Source organism: Balearica regulorum, chromosome 12 (genome assembly GCF_011004875.1).
Source record: "Balearica regulorum gibbericeps isolate bBalReg1 chromosome 12, bBalReg1.pri, whole genome shotgun sequence".
Taxonomy (NCBI): Eukaryota; Metazoa; Chordata; class Aves; order Gruiformes; family Gruidae; genus Balearica; species Balearica regulorum.
In genome coordinates, this window is record NC_046195.1 from 4,134,299 (window position 1) to 4,158,348 (window position 24,050).

Here is a 24,050-nt window from a genome sequence, read left to right on the forward strand (position 1 = left end):
AGGGCATAGGGAAGACAATGAGCTCTTTTTGGCTAGGTAGAACTTCAGCTGATTGTGAGGCCTTAAAGAAAAAAGGTAGATCTAGGAGATGCAAGTACAGTGATTCCAGTTGGAACTGTAAGGGAAAACGACATTACTCAGAGATAATGTAAGGTGAGCAAGAAAGAGAGGAGATTTAGTTCAACAAATTTGCTTTAATAATTATATGCTGTGCTAATTTTACACTCATTTTACAAGGCCAGTTCTACCTGCAAGTACAACTGAACAACTACAGCTACACGCAGGATGTATTTCCTTTGAAACAGTGGGGAGACAGAAACATCAAGGGGACATTCACCTCTGTACAGAGATGGAGATCTCCAGAAGAAATCTGCAATCACCTACTAGAATGGGGATTCGTTCTGAATCCTCAAGTTTGTTCTTCCTGCTCTATTTCAGCTATATGTTTAGAACCTCATTTTCTGCAATGCTCATTGTCTTGCAAATTTCATTTACACTCCACATGAATCCTTTATCCCATACAGGCCTCACATCGGATGCAAAGGGATGCCAGTTCTACATTCCTGGGCCTCTGATATCAGTGCTTTTAATTATAACAATTTTGCAAGAAAATATGCACCTAAACCACAAGTATTATGCCTACAGCATTAATTTATCTGAGCATGTGTGTTTGCAGTGGAATCCACTGCAATGGTATTAACATTCCAAACATCTTAACCCTGAGATAGACACGTCTCTGATCAGAACTCAGTCTATGGTGGATGTTTCAGAATATTGGTCATGGAAAACAAAATATAGCCTCTCTAAAAAGCAAAGGTTATAGCTGTTCTTGCAAGGAGTTTGGCATGATGTAAAAATATTTGTTGTCTTGATGGGATTGTGTTAGGGCAGGACCATCTAGCAAACCGTAGGATTTCTCATCTTCTTTTTCAGGCAGTTACTTAAAAGAGGATGAGAGGATGAAGGCAACTGGAAAGAGGGGTAATCATGATCCCCAGCCACTGTGTATGCTGCAGCAATATCATGCGTAACAGAGAGCACACCCTCTGCCTTTCCCTACAACCATCCTCTCCTCACACTAAATGTACTGAAGTCCTGGTTCCCGGGAACCCGGTATCTGTCCATACTGCCCAGCTTGTCTCCTCTTGCCTCAGCAAAGTGGTCTATGTGACTTACACTAGCTAGACTTCATCACAGAGAAGCAGGTAAAGAAAGAAGAAGTAGCCTGGCGCTGTTTCCTTTCTTCTTGCACAGTGCAGCAGTTTGAGAAAGTTACATCAGCCTGAGAGGATGGTCATTTCCACACTAACTCAGTGTGTATCTCAGATTTCCCTGCTCATGTTCCTCTTTTCTTATGGACTGCCTCCCCGATCTGTTTTACCAATCAAAACATAGCCTAATTAGGTTTTCAGCAGTTTGCTGGAAAGTCGGTCAATGAAGCACTTGGAAGGACCTGAGATTGTGTTTTCCAAGAGATTTAATTCCTTCAAGGGCAGAGCCTTTCTTTGCTGCCGCACACCTCCCTCTTGCAAACATTGGAACATTTGGGGAACTGTCACATTGGATTTTGTTACCATGCTCTAATGCAAGGAGACTGGAAAGTGACCCAATTCATACAGGGGAAAAAAAAATCCCAAACAAAAAACCCCCAGACCATCAACAACAAAAAGAATTTGTGCAGACATCAATGCAAAGATGGCAAAGCAAAGGGGATTGTGTTTACTCAGCAAGCTGATATTTTCTTTAAGGAGCTAGACAATGTAAAATCCTCACAGACAAACTCACTCTGTTAACAACTGAATTTTGTCCATTTGCTTTTGGAGGAAATCTAGCTCTCAGATTCAAGCTATTGATCATTGAAGACAATCAAAAAGCCTTTCTGCTTTTATTCAGTTTTTCTAAGGTAAAACTGTGCACTGAAACCCTGACTTACAGTCTGCGCCTCTTTAAATCAGCACCTTATCAGCAGTTACTATAACATATTTCTATTACCACATGTAATAAACCCAGGAAATTCCCATCTCTGGAAAAAAAGCTGTTCTTGCTGTGATTTGCACAGAACGAGAGGTGAATACACATGCAACATAACCAGCCACGGCTGACATTGCACTGAGGATAAACAGCCAGCCAGGTTTACTACTTGTCTACTTACAGGGTCAGGAAGAAGACGACTAGATTCTAGCTATCCAGGACTTAAGGCTCCAAAGTTTGTCAGATTGCAGTTCACATTACTAAGTGTCCTTCAGCTTTTGTGCATTACTCTCCCAGCACAAGCCTTCTCCTGGGCATTACAGAGTTCCTCAGAAGCTGGCACGAGAAGCAGTATATGGAAACAGAAGACGGCTCGTCCTTGATACTTACACTGGAAATCTGTAATTTGTTTTTTCTTCACATTGTAAATTATTCCAATTCTAAACATGTGCTGGAAAAGGTGCTTTTCAAAATCTAAAACTGCTGCGGAGGATCATGTGCCAATATTGAGACCACCAGGCTAATTTCACCAAGCTGAATTTCCCATTCTCTCTTCTGATGTTTCATAGAGCACCTTTTATATTGAAAACTGATTCTTCTCACAGAGGGCCCCCAAACCCGCACACATTTTATCAAAATGCATAGAGACTCTACTAGCAGTAGAGTACTTCAGGGACTGAAGAATATGACCTAGGCAAAACATCAGCCTAAAATATCTCCTTCAAATTGATTCTTCAGGATTTGGGCAACAATCTTCACTGAGGAGATGGGAGAGGGCTTTTATTACCTTTGTCTCCTGTTATTAAGGCTCAGAACCAGCAAAATACTTAAGCATCAAGCTTGAAAATACTTTTACTTCAATGCTAAAACATTTAGTGGATGCTTAAACACTCTGCTGGATCAGGACCTGAGCACACTTGTATGTGCTTAGTTTAGTGCAGACTGAAGAGCCAGACAAACCTCTCTACTTTCTGGGCATTCTCATAAAATCCCTGTTTATAATGGCAGTCCAGACAGGACCACTGCTGTCCCTTCTCTGAGCTGCTGGGCTGCTGGGCAAAAACTGTAGTTCTCTGCTTTCTAAGATTGTGTCCATGTGGGCAAGAACTGGACCTATGTTTGTCTGTTTGCACTAGACTGGTGAATGCTGTGCTGGCCAACACCCACATGTTTTTACAACCACCTTGCTTGGTGGTCAAATTTCTACAACACAGCTTTTACTGTTAAACTGCCAGTTACGGACTTGTACCGATCCCATATGCTATTACTGAGATATCCTGTATATCACAGTAGTATCCAGTGATATTGAAATATTCCAGTCATTTCTATGGTGACCAGAGCACTTCAGATAATAAACTCCTAAATCGCTACCAGTAGCCAACATATGAACTGAGACTAGTAAATGAGAGCTACTGACAGCACTTCACAAAATTTGATGGTGCATTGCAAGGGACTGAAAGATCAGTCTCTTCATTCCTGACCTCAGGAGTTTTGGGGTCAGTAGGTAATTGTTTTCATGAAGGATCAGCTCTGACCTAGGTGTCATCACAGAAATGTTGTGCGTGACTTCCCTCCATTAGGCAGCATCAAGAGCTGCAACTAAGTGGGTCATAGATGTAAATACAGCTCAGTACAGCTGCCTAAACTAGTTGCTCTCTTTCAGGTAAATGCAGAAGGCACTGACTCCTGTGCAGTGCAAAAACCACTTCTCTAACACTTGTCAAACATCATACAATGAGCACATTTAGGGGCTCCACACCCTTAGTACCTCTAAGTCTACCCTTGAGGGCCAAGACACCACAGAGAAAATTGCAGTCTTAGTATTTTCAATGCATCCATCTCTGCAAGAAAACCTTTCCTCAGGAGTTTCCCACCATAGTTTTGGGAACTTGCAAGTCCAGTTTCGAAGGGACACTTGAATCTTAGATGGCATTTCCAAGCCACCAAAATTCAAGAATCTCTTGTCAAGAGCTCAGGGTTCCAGTGTCACCTCATAAATTAACTCAAATGTTACAGTTCTCAAAGGATAGGTTTTCTTGTCAGGGAAAACTCACAAAACAGAAGCTTTCTTTCCTTGGGATCACAGTGTCCAAATTCCAATAGAGTGTTTTGTGCTGTTGGCAACAATCATCCAGTCACAGCAATCAATCTGAAATTCACTGAAATCAGGAGGAATTTTTCCTCTCTTTTTTGGTTTTTGTTTTGTTTTGTTTGGTTTGGTTTGGTTTGTTTGGTTCTATGTCTGACTTCGAAAGCTTGGGACCTAGATGATGATTACCTCACATGCAAAATCTATTATTTTCTCATGCCATGCTTCCGCTTATCTCAGGAATGCACTGCTAAACATAGGTGGCCCAAAACAGTCAAACAATCATCTCATTCGAAGTCAGGAATTTTTTTCATTATATGAAATACCTATCAGTGGTACAGTGTCAAATGTGAATGAAGTACTTATGATGTGAACTCACAATAGCAGGGGAAAGTGTACAGCATGTTATACGAGGAACTGATTCCGTAGACACTTGAATATGTGCTCAGGACCTAGTAAAATCTATGAGACACAAACACATGCTCTTGCTGTGCAGAAATAGTGTGTTGAATCACCACTGTAAAATGGGCTTTCACAGCCAGCAACTGACACAATGATTTAACAAACTTATATGGTTTGATTCAAGCATCTTATCCAGAGGTAGCTGAACGTAATGTTTCAGGATGTGCCATGCTTAGTCCTCCTCCCACTGACTTCCATGGGAGCCAGCGCATGCAGAGCACTGGCATTTATCCTCCAGCATAGCTCCTCTGTGTAAGGTTAATACCGTCAATTCGATTCACAAGGGTTTGTGAGCCAGACAGGCAAACTGAAGAAGAATAAACCTCTCTCACAAGGAGACAAGAACACGAAAGAGGTTGCCCAGCAAAGTCATCAAAGCAAACAGCATGAAAGAGACAGTGTTGATGAAGACAGAAGTGGCATTGAAGGCTGCAATAACAAAGCGGGGCAGTGACATGAAGATAAGTGGCAAAGTAATTGGCTGGTTGAGCCAAGTGTATCCATATAGTCCGCCTGCCAGCTACCCATGCAAATGGATACTAGGCATTGAAGATCTAAGAGTCTATTTATGTAAATATATTCTAGATGGTGACACAAAAATACATAGGAACAAACACTAAATACAACTAGAGGCTTCAGAGAGTATCTGAGCTAATTATTACAAACCTTCTTTGTATCTACTGCCAATGAATGAAGGGTTTTCCTCCTGAGTTTTCTTACTAATTATTCTCAAAAGCCAGAGTTGTGCCCTCTACATTTGTTCCTGTAAGAGTTATTCACATCAACATGAACCTTGAAGTTGCAAAGGTGCCCCTTTGCCAGGTCAGTTTCTAGCTCCCCGCTCCAGCAAAGAGCAGGCTAAAAGCCAATTTAAGCAGCCTAATGGATTGTCACTTTATAAAGAGAACATCTAAGAAGTGTAAAATTTTACAGTGGAGCAAATAGCATATCCAGAGACTGGAAACGTTATACCTTCATTCCATCATCAGTGAATTGTGAGCAGCTTGGTCAAGTAGAGAATGTCTCACAGCAGGTGGAGGAAACTCCTTCCCTCCTCCCTGTCTCCCAGTTCAGCAACCTATTCAAACATTTGTCCGCAGAGATCAGGAAAAAAAAAAAAGCGCTTTCTTTTGTCTTCTTTGCCACCACCCATCATAACTTCAGATGACCCAGATTCAAGAAGGAGAACTAGCATTCTGAGTAAAAAAAAGTGCATGGGACCCGTGCTGCCTTCATACTCTTGCTTCATGACAATACTGTCTTGCTTCATACAGGTAGTGACTGCAGACATTCATTCGCACTTGAGAACTGAACGTCACTTGGGTGATATTTGGCATAGAAAAGCCAACCAATATGCATGTGTTACAGCATTTTCTTCTGTAGCATCAGGTATGGAAAGTAAAAAGTACATGATCAGGCTTAAAATAGCGACTTAGATTACATGATCATTATTTAGTTGCTTATAACAGCTGATTATTGACTGACAGCCAAAACTGTTTTCCTAGAGCTCAGGTACTTCAGTTTTGGTACGTAAGGTCATAGATTAGGTCCTCACTAGTTGTCACGTATACCTGAAGCCATAATAGCAAGAGACATATATTATTTTTGGAGAAACACGTGAGATTCATCATACTGGAAAGAAAAGTTTTACTGCTGGATTTGATGTATGGGTTGAAACTTTGTACTTTCTAAAAGCAAGTCCCAACCACATGCATGATGTTTTAAAGGGCCTCATTTCAATCCTGACAAATGAGCACCAGATGTTTCTTTTATCGCACTTGCATTTTATATAGTCATTCAACATTTCAGGCTCATGTTAAGGTCTTAGAAACTCTCTGACCCACCTCTCGCCACATAAAAAAGAGAAGCTGCAAGAGAGAACAAAATCAAGACTAAAATATAATAATTCTGATTAAACACAGCAAATAAATGAAGGAATAACTGAAGTCTTTCCAAAAGGAGAAAGAGAAGATAGAGTAAGAATAGCAGCTGGATTCAGTTAGCATCAAGCACAGACCAACTGTTAGAAAATCTCTCACAAAGAACGTTTTCCCTTTTTTTTCTTTATTTTATTATTCCTTTCAAATCAATTGTGCTCTGAAAGATTCCCTTTGACCTGTAAATGCCATAACCAGGAGATTAAAAGGCCTGTAATTACATCTAACCATTCTGGCATCTCTGCAGGTGACAGTGAGGACAAGGTTGCTTCCGTGGAGGAGGGAGTCTAGCTTTTAGGATTTATTTGTTTAATTAACTGTTTTATTTTCTTTTCTTCCTAGAAGCAGCTGTTCATTCACTCCAGTCTTGCTGCCCACCTCATCCATTCTGAAGAAACCTCATCCATTCTGGAGAAAAGTGCTCTCCTGGCCAAGCTTTCCTCTGACCAGTAGCCCACAAGGATACCTTGGGGTGGAACTGGACAGTCCCAGTCTGAGAAAGATTTGTTCCTGCAAGTGCTAAGAGTTATTTTCATTCCTGTTAGGCTCAGTCTCTGGCAGTTTTGATTTTCTTTTCCATTTTTGTCTGTCCCGAGAACTTTCACTGCTTGTTAACTAAATACATTGAAAGGCTTGCTAGAGAAGCAATTTAATATTTAAGTGTAAGCTTAAAGCAATGTCAATGTGTAGGTACACACTGAGTTAGAGCACATACCAAGAGGTTGAGAAAAGGGTTCCATTCCTTGCTCTACCACTGACTAAATTCGTCACCTTGCTTCAGATTTCACCCATCTGTGAAACGGGATAATGATCCTTCCTTAACTCACAGGACAAGAATGTCATTAACACTTGGACTTGGTTTCAGATTCTTGAAGAAGAGCTTTTCCATTATATCATTTCCCTATTTTGGCTAGCACTTGGACTAAAGATGTGAGTGTAGTTCCAGCTCCATATCCTATACAGTCTGATGGCTGGGTGTGGTGCCATCACCTGGAACACGCAGTGCCTTTGCAAAGGATGTTGTGAAAAATAAGCGATCGGTTTAAAGCAAAGCCTTGATTAGAACCTCTGTGAACTTCAGGAAAGTTTATACTTGACTCCACATCCCAGTTTAGCTGCTTGGGACCTTCAAAGACAAACCTATCAGTGAAAAAGCATATGAAGTTGCAAGAAAAGGGAAGAAAGGGGACTGCAACTGAAAAAGATATAACAAAGAGATAAGTCAGCAGAGGAAACCAAACAAAAGCTGAAAGTTTATCAAATCTGCACACAAGCGTCTGGACTAATTTCAAAAGCGGAACTGTAGACTGTATTAGGATCTGATTTTCTATGGCTCTTGCTTTTGTTGCAACTACCCTGATACTAATGCACTACAATGCTGATGGGTGCATTGTACATGCTCATACACTGTTTTTCAAGAAAAAGATATATGTCTTCCTGGAACTTGATGGAGGGGACAGATATCTGAAATTAATGAGCAAACAGTGCAAATGCCATTCCAATTCACTCCCAGGAACACAGTCCCTTAATGGTTTCCTGGAGGCACATCAGGCAACATAAGCAGAGGATGCTTTGCTCCTGCCACAACTGTTCAGAGCCCCCAGACACAGAAGGATGTGGAATGATTAATGTTGCATTGTGAATGCCAACCCGTTGCTACTGGAGAGAGGCGGAGATTATCTTGGTGCTGCTGCCCCACAACGGGCAGACGGTATAAATCCGCACACACATCCCAAGCAAGTGAGAAGTCTCCCTTTGTTTCTGCAGCATCTGCGGGTTTCTGTGACTGATCCTACACTGAACCCTAAGATGGAAAATCAAACCCAAAACTGATGGATCAGCCCCGAAAGGGACCTGTAATTGAATCCAGCCCTCTGCAGCTACAGTTACGTTACACAGCCCCTTTCCTAAACTGACAAGGTCCTTCTGTCTTGATAACCACAAGAATACATATTCATGTGTTACCCACTTCTGCACACACCACACATAACTTCAAATACCATTATCATTTTCCTCAAGCCCACTAGTGAATGAATTTTTTAGTGTGGAGGTGGGAGAGGCAGTGACATGTCTGAAAACATTTGAATGCTGTGGTATTCGTGTACCTGCAGAGCTGAAGCTCCCAGTTAATTATCAAGCCTTAATGTTTTATGGAGGTTCATGTGTCTTCAAGACCTTAATAAATCAAGGCTTACTTGGCACTCAGCTTCTGAGAAAGGCTGGGCAGGTGTTGAACTCTGAATGCTGCTCTGAATTGTGCTTGCAATAGCTGGCCACAGTGGCGCTCAGCCTATTATTTTTGCAACTAAGCGTTTTGCTCTCAATTTGTTCTCTGCAACTAAGCTTTGGGCTGGGAAGTGCCTTTTGCGATGTTTATATGGCACCTCAAAGTTTTGACCTAATTCACTTCTGTGTGTTAGCACAATATGAGGGTGGTCATAATGTTTTTAAGCATATCAGTTTTTTTCCCTTCTAACATTGTTGAAAAACTGGCATTTAAACACATATGCACTCATAAATTATTATTCTGATTAAGGTTGAAATATCCATATAGATACAAAGCATGCTAGTGCTCCAGAACAAGGACAAACATACAGAAACATGCTCTCAGTTACCATTCCAAGGAGGCAGTTTATCTATAAACCAAACGTGACACTTTTGCTTCAGATTATCCTCTGATTATCCTTCAGATTATCCTTTGATGCACCAAAGCAGCATCTAATCAGCATTCACACTAACAAATACAGGTTTGTGTCATAAGCAACGTAGGAAATAACCCACAATCTCAATCTTTTGCCGGGAAGGTCTAAGGTATTCCATGTACACAGTAAATGCTAGTAGGCGTTTGCATGATGTAAAAACTCTGGAGGGATTAGAAACACTTTGACTCTCAAAGATTATATTACAGTACTGGAGGACTCTATGCAGAATTGCAAACCCAAATCCTGGTCATTTGAACATAAGGTGAAAGTATTTTAAGTATTAATGGAAGAATTCTTAGGAAATCCTGGTGACAAATAGAAGAATTTCTCTTACTTTCAGAAAATGCGTATGATTGCACCATTACTAACAACAAAATGAGCATTTCTGAAATTCAATTATATTATAGCAATATGCCTTAAAATCCTCTCAACAATCAATCTAAATAATCATAGAACTAAGGATTCTGTACTTATATGTAAGAGTTTTACCCAGATTTTCATTCTTGACTGCAGAACTGTATTCAGACACATTCAGAATTCCTGTTTTGGCTGTTACTTTGATTACTCAGACAAGCTCTACTGATCTCAAAGAGCTTTGTGTACCCATAAAGACTGATTAAATGCTGTGAAAGGCTACTGATCCTTTGTCTTTAATCTGATGTATTCTCCTGAACTTTAATTCTGACATTTTTTTCTACTTCTAACTCAGAGGCAGCAACTTGAAAAACTCAGCTTCCAAAAAAGTCATACCTTTCTTTTTTCTTCTTCTTTTTTTTTTTTTTTTTTTTTTTTTTTTTGGAAACAGATGATTAGTAGGGGAACTTCCTCTCACTCCAGTGAAATTAAGGAAGCCTTCTGTGCTGTGGTGAGAGAAATGGGCAGTACTGCTCAACTTTTACTGCAACTCCAGGGTCCTGGGAGCCAAGCTGTTCATAACGTGACCCAACTGCCCAGGGTGCTCAGTCTCCCCTGACTGGTTGTCATTCCTCCTCTCCATCCCTGACAAAAGGCAGCCAGCTGCAATTTTCAGTCAGGAACTTCCAACGCTGTTGAGACGGCAGACTCGAACGCGTTCCTCAGGCCTCTGTGTTTTCCGCAGCTTACATCACTGCCGCCATCGCAACACCCAAGGGTATGACTATTATTTATATCATACGCAAAAGATGCTGGCTGCTCCTGGAAAGCTACGACCAGAGTGGCACTGCCGATGGAGGGCGGCGGGACGGCGCTCCCGCCGCGGGGCTGTGGCGGCGAGGGACGCGCGAGCTGGGCGCGGGCTGCCGTTAGGGCGAAGGGAGCTTCCTTGGCCACACGGCGGCAGTAGAGAGCGCGGTGCCGGAGTCCTCTCTATTGTTTTGGCGGAGAGAAAGGGCTTTGGGGAGAGGCGCTCTTGCCGCGTTCTCGGTGGTAGAAAACGCCATCACAGTGCGACCGCGGCCGTGGTGGTAAGGAGGAGGCGGTGGGCAGGAAGCTCTGTGTCCGCCGCGGCTCGGCTCGGCTCGGCTCGGCTCGGCTCGGCTCGGCTCGGCTCGGCTCGGCACGGCTCGGCACGGCACCGCACGGCACCGCGAGGGAGGGCGAAGGCAGCCGCGGGGAGGGCGCGGCGGGGGTGCTGGGCCCGTGCGTGGCGGGCGTTTCTCGCCGTGCGAGCGGAGGGTGACGGAAAGGCGGGGTTTCCCTCAGGCCTTACTCCTCTGCCTGCCGGGTTTTCGCCTGCCAGAGCAGCGTTTCTGAGGCAGGGCCTTATTGCTGAGCCTAACGGGGTTTCTCCTTCCAGAGCATTCCTCTTAAAGTTGCTTCCTTAAAGACATGACCACACAGGTAAATAAAAGCACAGAGTTAATTAAACTAGTCTCTAGCTTGGTTGGTTGTTTTTTGGGTTTTTTTTTTTTTTTTTTAGGCTGCTCATACATAATACTAATTATTTTTTCTTTCTAGTATGGTATTCTCTTCAAGCAAGAGCAAGGTGAGAAAACAATAACATATATTAAATAACATCGGTCTTCTTGGATGATGTCAAATTGATAATGGCAGATATACTTGTGAGATGACCTGGATTATGCTTCTATTAAGTATAAATCTGAATAAATCAAAAAATAGCTGTGCTGTTTTTCCAACAGTGACCTTGGTGGACAAAATACATCATGTGTTTTCAAACAATGAAAACAGTGACAAAGCTCTCAGAGCACTGATAGACCTGCAGAGCAAGGGCCCTCTTGCCAGCATTACAGTCAGCAATTTTAGCACTACCAAATCTGTAGTTGTCTTCCCTCAAAAGAAACCGCTTAATTTTTAATTTCTACGCTTATATTCTCTTTCAGCTCACGATGATGCCATTTGGTCAGTTGCCTGGGGCAAAAATAAAAAGGATGGTTCTGAAACAGTGATCTCTGGTTCTTTGGATGATCTAGTGAAGGTCTGGAAGTGGTAAGTGAAGCTCCCTACTAAACAGTTCTAAGCTTTGGAAGTAGTCAGTATGGGGACGCAGCAGTCTTGAATTTCCATCATTTGCAGGGATGTTAGAAGTTACATCAGGGAAGGGGTGGCCTGGCACACGGAGCTGTTCTCCTGAGCAAGCTTATCCTCGGGGGTGCGTGCTTTCTCTTGGAGTGGTAGTGTTCTGAGGTGCTTTAGTTTTCAAAGAACACAAATGGCTTTGAAAATGCACATCAAATTTTACGTGTCGTCTGCCAGAGAATAGTACAACTTGATGTATTTCTAAACCAAAGCATTAGAAATGCAACTTCTTGTGAGAGAATGCATTGGGAGCACGTGTACTGTGAAAGAAATAATGGGTATAGAGTAAAAGAGGAAATGACATCTTCCTTTTTTATTTAAAAAACAATATGAGCAATCTGTGTGTAGCTATCCTCAGGTATCGTGAGTGAAGTTTGATTCCCCTTTTGCTGAACAAAATGGAGAAATGTGGGTTGTCGTGTTTGTTTTGTCTGAGGTTGGAGATGAGTTAAGTACCCCCAGCTAGTCATACCGAGGCTTTTCTTTCCCTTTCACAACAGGAATGATGAAAAATTGGATCTACAATGGACTTTGGAGGGTCACCAGCTGGGCGTGGTATCTGTGGATATCAGCCACACGGGCTCCATTGCAGCATCCAGCTCCCTAGATGCCCATATTCGCCTTTGGGATTTAGAAACTGGCAAACAGATCAAGTCAATAGATGCTGGTCCTGGTAAGATACCAGTGTTAAGCTGTCTCTGCTAAGAAGTGGACTTACTTTAGATAGTAAATACTGTACACTGTATAATTAGGGTATATGAGATGACTAGGGTGGGTTTTTTTAATCTGTGTTTGCAAAAATCTAACTGATTCTTATGAACTCAACATAAAGTAGTATCAGACAATATTACATTTATTTTTTCACACTACTTATGCTCTCTCAGGTACATTTAGATACGCTTTTTGCTAGATGCATAAAGCAGAATGGAAACCAGCTTGCTCTTACAGATATATTGATAAAAGGATATTTTAAAAATAACTCAAATGCTTATTCAGATTGGTTTACAAAGAAGGTCTGAGCTTTCTTTGTAAGTGCTGCATTGAATTTGAGACGTATATGCAATGCTTATTTACGCAGTAGGGAGCAAGTCAAAACACCATAAAGCTGAAGTCTGGATCAATGTTGCATCTTCCAAGTTGGAATTCAGGGCCCAAGATCTTGTTCTAAATATTTACTTGGCCCACTGGCAATCCCTCATTTAAGAACAATCTTGCAATGTTTTAGGAAATTAATATTAATCTTATAAAAAAAAAACAAACAACCCTGTGAATTACATTGTGACAGATAATTACATTGTATTGCTATTAAAAAGTATGCTTTTTAAAATTCCGTTGCAAGGAATGTTGACCTATGTTACACTCGTATATCTGCGTTTCTCCTGCATCTTCTGTGCTTTACTAGATACTACTGTTGCTTTCTTTTACTGGTTTAATATCTTTTGGTACCAGGAGAAAAGTAAGAATTTAGACTTGACTCAGGCAGTCTTAAATTCTAAATTTACTGTGACAGGATGGTCTGATAAGCTCAAGGTTTTATTAGAAAATGTAATTTTTCACTAAACAGAAAGAAATGGCTCAAGCTATGCTCCATTGATTACGTAGAAGGAAGTTAACTTTCATGAGCTTGTACACTCTTCTTAAGAGTATGTAGTAGAGTTTAGAGTATTAAGAGTACGTAGGGGTTAAATTTCTAAACAGGTGGATACACAGCTGATGTTGTTGAATAAGAACTAGAAACAGTGTTCAGCTAACTGATTTTTAATTTTTAATACAGTTGATGCTTGGTCCCTGGCGTTTTCACCTGATTCCCAGTACCTTGCAACAGGAAGTCATGTGGGAAAAGTAAATATTTTTGGTGTTGAAACCGGAAAGAAAGAATATTCTCTGGACACCAGAGGAAAGTTCATCCTTAGCATTGCATATGTAAGAAGCACAATTGATAATTTCTTACGTGAAACTGCTATTGCTGTAATGTGTTGTAAATCAGGTATTTATGTTTCCATCTATCAGTTTATCTCTACGTAATACTAAATGACAGCTATACTCTGATAGTTCCAAATATAAACTATGTGACATTTCCCCCCTGCATATAGGGAAAATATACCTTGATCTTGCTTATCCACATGTTGTGAATAAGTCAGCTGAAGGCTTCGGGATTTTTGGAGCCCGGGTATCTTGCACAGATCATATTTGTGACAAGTTGCCAAGAGAATGTCAGGGAGGTACACAGCGTAACGCATACAGTTGTTAAATGCATACTTTTTGTGTTTTATTACAGAGTCCGGATGGAAAATACTTAGCCAGTGGAGCCATAGATGGCATTATCAATATTTTTGATATTGCAACCGGAAAACTTCTGCATACGCTAGAAGGTAATGGTTTGTGTATTTGCAATACCCAAGTTCCGGCTTCATTCCTCAACAAAATTAAAGGATATAACACAAGCCAGAATAAGACACAGTAGCCGTGGCATAAATGTGTTGATGTTTCTGTCCATTAGACAGTATTTAGTTTTTTAATGTGCTGTAAGTTAAACGGCAAACTGTAAACTCAGGCTTGCATCATAAATCCGTATCTCAAAAGATAGTTAGTATTGCTTAACTAAATTCTTAAATTGCAGTTCCTTCTTGTCTTGCAGTGCAGTACAAGGGAATGAAGCTAAGCCAAATGTGTGCTGCCATGTGTATGGCTTTTTGCTGTGGCGTTAGTTTTATAGCGATTTATTCCTGTTTTAGAAAATAACTAAACATTTTATGTTGAAGACGTGCATTTTTCTAAGAGATAAATGGGCTGTTAATGTCTGTGCTGTTTCTGTCCACTTGTGTAGTTAATAAAGAACCCCAACCACTTAAACCAGTATGAAATCCTGTTAGAAAATATGATGTAATTTCTAGTAGAGATCCACAGCTGAGAAAATAAGATACTGTTGTGTGGGAGTGGATGTGCCTTAACATTCAAAGATCAGAATTACTGTTAGTTTGCATTTGATGTTTTGCAAAGAAGCCTGTAGAGGTGTAGACTCTTCAGAAGCTGCTCTTTTAACAGGGGATGCTGTTCTGGTGTAGCTTCTCAAGCACTGTCATCAGTACGAGGAATAGCTACATTCTAAGCCATATATAACTTTGAATTTCAGGTCATGCAATGCCCATTCGTTCACTGACATTTTCTCCAGATTCTCAGTTACTTGTAACTGCTTCAGATGACGGCTATATCAAAATCTACGATGTGTAAGTTGTTATTTTGCAAGACATGCTAACAGGAAAGTAACTATTCAGAGGCTGACACTAAAAAATGTATCAAACCCTCTGCTCTCTATCATTCCCTTCAGCTTTTGGTGACTTCTTATGTAATAAATAATCTTAAATAATAAAGTAAAGTACTACACCCTCAGATAGTTTTTTAAAAGTGCATAGGTGGATGACAGCCTTAACAAATTACTTTGCTCATATTTGGCCTTGTAGGCAAGAGGCTAATTGTTTTGTGTATCTGTCCTGTGTGTTTGCGTTTACTCATCTTAAAAACATCTGTACCCAAAAAATTATATTTATGACCTGTTGCATTGTACAAAAACTTGGAAGACCCTGAGGAGGAAAAGGCACCGCGTCAGTGATCTCCACTCCCCTAAACCTGCATTACTTTGCCGCCTTCATGGTGAAACTCTTTTGTCCACCAGTGGATCTTCTTAGTGACTTCTTTTTATGTTAACCATTTGAAATGGCAGAACTGATGTAACACCACTTCAGCTTGATGAACAAATGTCCAGAAGTCACCTTCCATTACCTTGCATTGAACCGTTCCTGACTGCACTAGCTAGAGTATATTACTGTTGCTTTTTCCCCTAGAATTCACAAACCAAGTGTTAAAATTCTATCTTTTCTAAAATTTGTTCTTTCCCCAGGCAACATGCAAACTTGGCTGGCACATTAAGTGGTCACGGATCCTGGGTATTAAATGTAGCATTTTGCCCTGATGATACCCATTTTGTTTCCAGGTATTGCGGATTTTTAACCTTTTTAATGCTTACTGAAAAAAAACATATAATTTGATACTTATAAAGGGAGAGGGCTCTTAAAAAGTGTCTGTGTACAAATTACAATGGCGTTTATAATGGAGTAACATACATTACAATTAAAGACTCAAGAGCCAATCTGTGATGATACCAGTTGCAGTAAGTAGTACTTTACAGTGTAAGTCATCTCACTGCAGTTTAGTTCCCTACAAGTGAAGAACATCTAAACTTAAGAGAAGGGCAGTTTGATTCTAAAGAGCTGAAAAATTGCTGTTGAATTAAAAAAATACAACCTAATGTACAAGTACATTAATCTAGTTGGACTTTAGTGTTAACACTTAAAACAGCTCAGGCAACTGGGGACCCAGTGTATGTAACAGGAGTTTCTTTATCCAAAGAACTGAACTTTAGATAATTTTCCGGCTAAACCAGGTGTCCTCTTTTTCATGTTGCAGATAGATATTGAAACAGTAAATGTATTTTAAGGGTAACTGGAACCTGGTGGAAGATGCACTCCTTTGTTACTTTATCTCTGTATTTGATGGGTGAAAGCAGGTTTCTTATGTCTTAGCGTACAAGATCTTTTAAGCTTTGTGCTAAACTATAGTTAATCTATTAATTTAAACACTGATCAATACTATTTTTCTTCCAGTTCATCTGATAAAAGCGTAAAAGTTTGGGATGCTGGGACAAGAACTTGTGTTCACACTTTCTTTGACCACCAAGATCAGGTATGTGTACTGCTGCCTTACTTTCACTTTTCCTGATGTCATGCTGATGATGAAGGGGGTCACTTAAGAGTTTGTGTAACTGTCTGAAGTTTAAGTCTGAGGACTGACCTGAATTTTTCTAAGTTTTGTGCTGGGAAGTAAAATGGCTCTCTTAATTAGCCCAAGGACAGACTGGATTATTTTTCAGTCTGTCATAATGTGCCAGGCTCCATGAAAAATACTTACTCTCTTGCTTTCCTGAAAACACTGTAAAATACTCTCTTCTAAAAGGAATACAGGATGGGGAAGATCAAAAATGTTAGGTTTGATTTATGCAAACTGGGGCAAGTACTTTTCAGCCTCTTCCAAGTATACTGAGAATGTGCAATCCATTGTCAGTAAAGTGGAACGTAAGGACTTCTCAGGCTACAAGCTGGCAGCATCTTTCTCTGGTTTCTCAACCTCATCTGCTGTTAAAGCAGGAGCCAGCTCTAGTAAAGTGAAATTAAATAATCCTCCCTCTTCTGCTTGTTGTAGTCAATATGATGACCGCTGTGAAGGCATGTCTTCTTAGTCTCCTGTTGATAACCTTTTGTACGTTCTAATTGCAGGTTTGGGGAGTGAAATACAATGGAAGCGGGTCCAAAATTGTATCTGTTGGAGATGACCAAGAAATTCATATTTATGACTGTCCAGTTTAAATGTCTTGACTCAGACCCTTTGGTTAACTCTTCTGCCACTTTTTGGGAATACTACTGTGCTTCTACAATTTTTCTAATGATAAAAGCATTGTAATAGCGCTGATCTGCCAAATCAGATGTTTATCTGTAATTTTCATTTTGTTTAACATGACAGAAAGCTTTACTTTTTTTAAAATAAAAGCTGGAGCTGGAAGTAACTTAACTCTAATCCTTGGAAAAAAATGTATTTTTGGCAATATGTAGTCATGGGTGAAGTAACTGCTCAGTTAATCTCCCCTGCCTTTATACAAAAATAGAACGGAGCTGGAACGTTTTGGCCAAGTCTGGCAGCAGCTTATTTTTGGAAAAGGAAAAGTGACTGAGGCTATGTGTTGTATGGGTGGGAAATGATAGCCTGCGCTCATCTTGGTGTTGTCCCAGGGAGTGCAGTAGGGTCCCTTCAGCTGAACACCTGTTCTGGCAATTGCATGCTGACATGTAGCTCATTCATCATGGTTTAATTTCACTGAAAGGGGGCCAGTTGTTTCCAACCCTGACTCAACTACAAACTCTACTAGAAAACAGATAGGAAAAAAGCTTTCATGTGAGCATTCTACTATGCAATCTTGTCATAGTATAAAACAGCAGCAGTGGTTTTGGTTTCTTCCTCTCAGTTGAGGCTCAAGTACACAGTGCCTAGGAGAAAGTAAGAACCCTTTCCAGGGAAGGCTGAAAGACAGAGCTCAAGCTCTATTTGTTTGGAATTATTTGCCTGTATGTAAACTACAGTGTACCTTGTGTACTTATCATATTAGAAGGATCCCTTATAACCCCAAGTTACACTTACATAGAACAAAGCGGCTGAAGGAATGTAACTCAAATACAACAGAAGGCCACAGGGAACAGTGTTATTATGCAGAGTGAGGTATACACAAAATGCTTTCGAAATACAGAATGAGACAGATCTAAGTATTGCAGCTAACACCAAGTCAAACGTGGAGAACAATCGAGAGTAGGTGATAGGAGTCTGAGCTAAGAGAAACTTACTTGAATTCAAGGGGTTCTGGAGAGGTTTAGAAAGTACAAGAGAAGCATAAAATGTGAAGAGTTCTATTTATTAGAAGTTATTTCTGCTATGTTTTATTCTATGAAATTAATTTTCCAGTATGAAAGTATTTACATAAGACACTCCACTTAGCCTCTATCAATATTGCTGAAGTCTTATATAAATAGCATAGGTGAAATAAATTGAGAACCTTCACAGCAAAGGAAAATGTATACCAACTCAGTTGGTTCTCAGCTGTGTGACATTTGCTTTTATATATAAAGACTACAAGAACACAATATAAATTAGTTACAAAAAGGTGATACTGGCAGCGCAGCAACTCAATTTGCTGAACACAAAACCCACAAGCAGTGGCTATTACAGCCATGCAGTTTTCATTGTGAAAATTTACATTTTAGATGACACCCATTTCCACCTTGCTTTAAGATGTCTGACATTGTACTCCTGTTCTTGGACCCTCCTCATCTTCTTCATATGCTTCTCCCGCACTGTTACGGTAGGTTTGCTCACTTGGATCAAAATCTTCAAGGTCTACCTGATCCATCTCATCTGTAATCATAACATCTTCTCGGGGAGGAAGCAGATCCTCCAGCAGACACAGTTTCTCCCTGGGGAGCCAGTAGTGCTCTGGGAACTGGACCTACAATTATTTTTTTTAATGAATAGTTACTCCCCATGCCAACACAGGTTATTTTTGCTATGGAAAAGCAAGCAGTCAACTTACCAAAAACTGGATAATTAAGCTGCCTTTGTCCATTGGAGATTTGTAGATAGGCATCCCTTCATTGCAGATACACTTTAGGTCACCATGTTTTATCACTTCACCTACACGGAGGCAAGAGCTGTAAGTAAGCTTGCGTCACAGACATTTCACAACAGTGAAAAGCAGGGCTATACACAAGCAGTGTTCCCACAGGACCTGAGGGAGACTACTACACAACTCACAAAAAAGGCCACAGACTGACAAGTACTAAACCCAAGCTATACAGAAGGCCATTTACTCTAAGAGAATCAGCTTCTTTTAGCACAGCCTGCAGGCTGAATTGACAGGTCATCTAGTAGCATTTAAGTTTTTGGTATCTTTTGAGTATTTTCCTGGCTATCCACCAAGACCGAAGTTTCTTAATAAGCATTTGACAGCTTTAGTTGTAATTCTGCATGTAATACTTTAGAAGGAGTGACAAGAATGACAAAACCCCAACTAAATTAAATGACTGCAAGTGTAGTTCAGATGTGCTGCATCAACTGATTAAAAAACCAGAAACAGCCAACTAAAAACTGTCCAGGCACAGTGAAACAGGCAAGCAGTTTATATAGCACCAGAACCTCTTAAAGACCCACCTGGCCTAGATGATATGACGAGAACTCTGTTATCCAGAGTTTCAATGGTCTTTCTGAAACCACATAAAGCCTCTGAGAGTTGAATTCTCATTTTTGTGATCAAGTCATGGCCTCGCCTCTGAAAGACACTGTGATCCTTTTGATCAAGGACAATTATAACATCGCCAGGCTCTAGATCAGGCTCCTGGTCACCTTCTCCATGAAATACTATCTTCTGGCCATCTTTCATACCTGGAGAAAAGAAACCCATTCATTCTCTGCAAAACTATAGACTATGATTAGGGACACAGAACAAATACACATTTCTTACCTTTATCAACATGAACTTCTATGATCTTTTTCTCTCTTACAACCTTACAGCCATTGCAGTTGTCACACCTGTCCTTTGGATTTATTCTTTCACCTTGGCCTTTGCATTCTGGACACACAGTTTGGATTTGTTGTACCATGCCAGGTCCAATCTGCTGAACTAGAACTTGCATTCCTCTTCCTTTACACACAGGGCACTTTTCTATTGCCCCTCTCTTTCCACCATAACCTTTGACAAAAAAAAGAGTTAAATCTGATCTCAGTCTCAAAAAGAAGTTATTCAATTATTCTACAGTAGTCAGGCTGGAATGTACTGACTTCAAGAGCACCTTTATGGCAACTTAGAGTAGTTCAGTAATGTATTTCCAATGTAATTGGAATTTAGTTTCCATCACAAAACATGCCCTGCAAGTTAGAAGTTTCTACAAACACAAGTCAGTCAAGTTTTCTATGCACAGCTTATTTCACTAGGCTCTGCCCCACCTCCCAATACCTCTTGGTTTTCAAGGAACTACCAGCATACCAACTTCAAGACCTAGACATTCCATTAATACTTTGGAAAGAATCTGCTTGCTAAATATTTAATAGAGAACTAAGATACAAGACCTCATTAAGATTTACCTCAAAGATGACCAGTCATTATGGATACTTAATAGCTGTAAAATGGAGCTGTGTAATACAAGCTAGACTTCTACTCACAGCAATTAAAAAAAGTTTAACTAAACAGCTATTTATTAAAGTTCCAGATTAAGATACTTTTAATTTAGGTGCCTGTGAATTTAAGTCTGCCATCAGAACAGTAATTCTGTTCCACTGTGTTTAGGGGAGCCTTATTCATGCATAAGCATAAATAAGCCCAAATGAGATATCCTGGCAGACCTTCAGGGGGCAAGAAAAAGGAGAAAAAAAAAACCCCAAACAACCCCACACTTCATGCCCAGCCCCTCCACGTTCTTTAAAAAAAAAAAAAAAAAAAGAAAAAAAAAAGAAAAAAAAAGAAAAACCCCCACAAAAAACTTGGATAACAGGGGTCCAAAACCACTACTTGTTTTTTTTTACCTTCACACTTTCCACAAATAACATTCTTTTGCAGTGCCAGTTTCCGTGTAATACCATTATATAAGTCTTCAAGAGATACACCTAACTGGTGGACAACATTTTTGCCTTAAAAAAAAAAAGCAACATTAATTTTGGTTCAGCTGTAAGGACAAATATTTATTTAAAGCCTTCTACACTTGTTCATACATGCACAGTCTCACTGAAGAAATGCAAAGTTCATTCCAAACTTTGAACACAGCTCAGCCCCCTTAAAAGCATGTGCAGTTCCATCAGCTTCCACTGAGCTGCACTCACTTATGTCAGAACATAAAGTTTAGCTATAATTAAGCAAAGCATCATTAAAGCCACCCTATCCCTGCTCCTACCACTAATTTTATAAGCTTGTAACTGAAACAGCAAAATGCAAGGACACTACCAGCTTCAGATCTAGTCAATTTAGAAATTGCTATTATGCCTACCTATAAATTTCCATGCCGCTTCATAGCATAATTTCAAAGATTTTACTTGCTCCTTTAACAGACATTGGGCATGGAAAAAAAACAAAACCAAAATCATACTGTGCTTTTGGCAGCACTCTGTACTCCGTTTCACGTAATTTCTCCCAAATATTTTCATGAGATTTAGCATTACTGAAGTTTAAGTTGATGGTGTCCTTTGAAGCAAGTTGCCCAAAGCTTATGAGGAAGTGAGGCACAGATCTGGGAAAATGGTAACTTAAGAGGTCTAATTCAGCTGTTCTAACCTACCAAGGTTTCCCCCTCCCCTACAGGTTACCCACACCCGCTTTAACAAAAAATAAACACAACTCATCAGAAAGGTGGCTATGGCTACATCATGTTATCTACTTCATTAGAATCTTAATACTAGACAAACTAAAAAAAAAGTATCATAGTATACTTATCTATTGTTGCAACAAGTAATATCCACACTACGTGCACTTAGCAGAACAGCAGTACCATAGCACGGGTGTTTTATGCTTAAGTGCATGGTTAGAGTTTCTATAACTTGTTTAGAACTGTGTACCTCTTCTCTCTCTATTCATTCGGCCTCCACCACCAAAGAACATGTCAAAGATGTCCATGGGTGAAGAGAAGCTGCCGCCACTCAGGCCTCCTTCTTTAATAGCCTGCTCCCCACCCTGGTCATAGAGGTCCCTTTTCTTTGGGTCCGACAGAACTTCATATGCCTGGGATATGAGTTTAAACTAAAAAGAAAAAAGAAGCTCTGAACAACTATGACCAAGAGGAAAATTAACCCTCTCATATGCAACTCCATCTTCAGATTGAGCCACTATAGCGCTCTCTTGTAGCATTTTTCTTTTTCCAAAAGGAAACTCCCTCAACAAGTATGTAACAGATTATAATAATACACTTTTGTCCAGGAAAACCACCCCTTTTCTCCTCTCCCCCCTCCTCCCATGTTACAAGTGGGCTTAATTCAGAGTCACATCCAACTGTGACAAGTACGTGCAAACTCCACTTTGCTGATTATGTTAGTTGCAACCATTATACACCTCTAACAGATCCATTTAGAAAGGGATATGCTATTATCCCCAAAGTCTTTGAGGTCCCCAGATGCTTAAAGGCCACAGCAGTGCTAGTCATTCTAGAGCTACAGAGGGATCCTTCATGGCTGCTGAGCTGCTACATCCCGCTAGAACTAAACAGAGATTTCAGTGACCAGACACTGGTGTTGCTTACTCATCGCAAATAGAATGACTTAAATACAAATCATAACATCCACCTAAGGATTTTTTTTAAAAATAGCTATGAAGAATTTCCTATTACTAAGATGACTAAGTCAATTTTTAAACACAATTTGCTATTGCTGAAGTGACTACTTCCATTTTAAACATGATTTAGTCATGACCAGGTAAAACAGTGTAAGTAAAAATACAGGCCAAAAATAAAAGCAGAAAAAGCTACCTTTGACTACGTTACTATTTAACTAGCTTGAGTTTTGTAAATTAGCATACCAGATACACAAACATGGAGCTTCTATTCTTATTGTTAAGGTATTACGAGACCAGCTTTCAGATAAATAATCCTATCATTCAAGTTTTCCATAGTTCTCCAATTGCAGTGCTCGTTTATCCTCTGAGGCATTATGTGAAGGTGAGCCGGTCTCTGCTAATAACACCCAAAATGGTTTTGTTGTAAACGGTCCACCCATGCCCAGCGCAGTGATTTCCTCTGGATAGTTACCTTGTACATCTACATTAGTAATTCCTCTGAAGAAAACTCATCCTGCTCAGGAGCACAAATCCCCCCAGTGCAACCCCAGCACGCACAGTACTGCTGGCAGCTGGATCCGCCACTGGCCTTCGCAACATCTGACACAGCACGATGGCCTTTAGGACGCTAGAAATCCTTTCAGCTGTGCCTGGATAAACCTGCATCTTTACTAAGAACGCGCTCCCACTGGCAACGATGGGGAGTCCGGTAGGAGCCGCGTACAAAAGAAGGAACCAAGGCAGCCCTCCCGCCACAGCTGGGCCACCAGGCCTGCTGCCACCTTCACATGCCTTTTACAGACTTGGAACAACGGGAGCACTGTGCTGCGGGCAGGGCATTATATCCTTTTCCTTGAAGCAAAGCACAATTTAAAAACAAAAGGACGCGCTTTCCACCCTTGTACGTGAAGAACGGCCGGTACGTGTTAGGCCCGCGGTGCCCCACGCAGGCGGCCCTGCACCAGCTCTCGGCGGAGTCGCCCATCTTGAGGCCCAGCAGCGCCTGCGGTAAGCCCGGCCGGCACAGGGAGGGCCCGGGCCCGCCACCACCCCGCCAGAGGGGCGCTCCCAGCACAGAGAGGCGCCCCAAGTGCCGCCGGGAGCGCTGCCGCCTCAGCACGGGCACCCCCCCGGCCCCGGCCCCGGCCCGAGCCCGGCCCCCGCGTACCCGCTCGCCCTCGCTGGGGTTCTTGTCGGGGTGGTACTTCAGCGCCAGCTTGCGGTAGGCACGCTTGATCTCCTCGGAAGAGGCATTGGGCTTCACCTGCAAGATGTCGTAGTACTCCGTCTCCTTCACCATGGTGCCCTGTGGGAGAACGCGCCGCGTTACCACCGATCACACCGCCGCCCAAGACGCACGCCCCACCGCAGACGCCCCGCGGCCCGGCGCCCCGTAGAGGCCCACTAGGCCGTGCTCACCGCCGCAGCCACCCCGCTCCTGCCGCTCGCCGATCCCCGTTGCCCCG

General features: G+C 41.2%; 2 protein-coding genes across 9 annotated transcripts; one reads left to right on the forward strand and one right to left on the reverse strand.

The window, feature by feature from the left end:
- The first annotated feature begins 10,194 nt into the window (after window positions 1-10,194).
- Window positions 10,195-17,295, forward strand: SKIC8 (SKI8 subunit of superkiller complex). 5 transcript variants are annotated; one of them, XM_075765095.1, is made up of 11 exons: window positions 10,195-10,293; window positions 10,939-10,982; window positions 11,100-11,127; window positions 11,483-11,588; window positions 12,179-12,351; window positions 13,453-13,601; window positions 13,957-14,050; window positions 14,812-14,905; window positions 15,577-15,669; window positions 16,340-16,418; window positions 17,009-17,295. In XM_075765095.1, the coding sequence occupies exons 2-11, from the start codon at window positions 10,971-10,973 to the stop codon at window positions 17,096-17,098; spliced, it is 918 nt and encodes a 305-aa protein (XP_075621210.1). In that variant the 5' UTR covers window positions 10,195-10,293; window positions 10,939-10,970; the 3' UTR covers window positions 17,099-17,295. The 5 variants fall into 5 exon arrangements, with proteins under 5 accessions (XP_075621210.1, XP_075621208.1, XP_075621209.1 ...); XM_075765093.1 differs by lacking the exon at window positions 10,195-10,293 and adding an exon at window positions 10,578-10,606; XM_075765094.1 differs by lacking the exon at window positions 10,195-10,293 and adding an exon at window positions 10,584-10,698.
- Window positions 17,296-17,661: 366 nt separating this feature from the next.
- DNAJA4 (DnaJ heat shock protein family (Hsp40) member A4) lies at window positions 17,662-24,043 on the reverse strand. 4 transcript variants are annotated; one of them, XM_075765084.1, is made up of 7 exons: window positions 23,753-23,884; window positions 21,876-22,056; window positions 20,853-20,957; window positions 19,795-20,022; window positions 19,485-19,715; window positions 18,868-18,968; window positions 17,662-18,783 (listed from the first exon to the last, which is right to left on the reverse strand). In XM_075765084.1, exons 1-7 carry the CDS (start codon window positions 23,882-23,884, stop codon window positions 18,565-18,567), a joined length of 1,197 nt encoding a protein of 398 aa, XP_075621199.1. In that variant the 3' UTR covers window positions 17,662-18,564. The 4 variants fall into 4 exon arrangements, with proteins under 4 accessions (XP_075621199.1, XP_010304067.1, XP_075621201.1 ...); XM_010305765.2 differs by lacking the exon at window positions 23,753-23,884 and adding an exon at window positions 23,057-23,584; XM_075765086.1 differs by lacking the exons at window positions 21,876-22,056; window positions 23,753-23,884 and adding an exon at window positions 24,004-24,043.
- Between the last annotated feature and the right edge of the window lie 7 nt (window positions 24,044-24,050).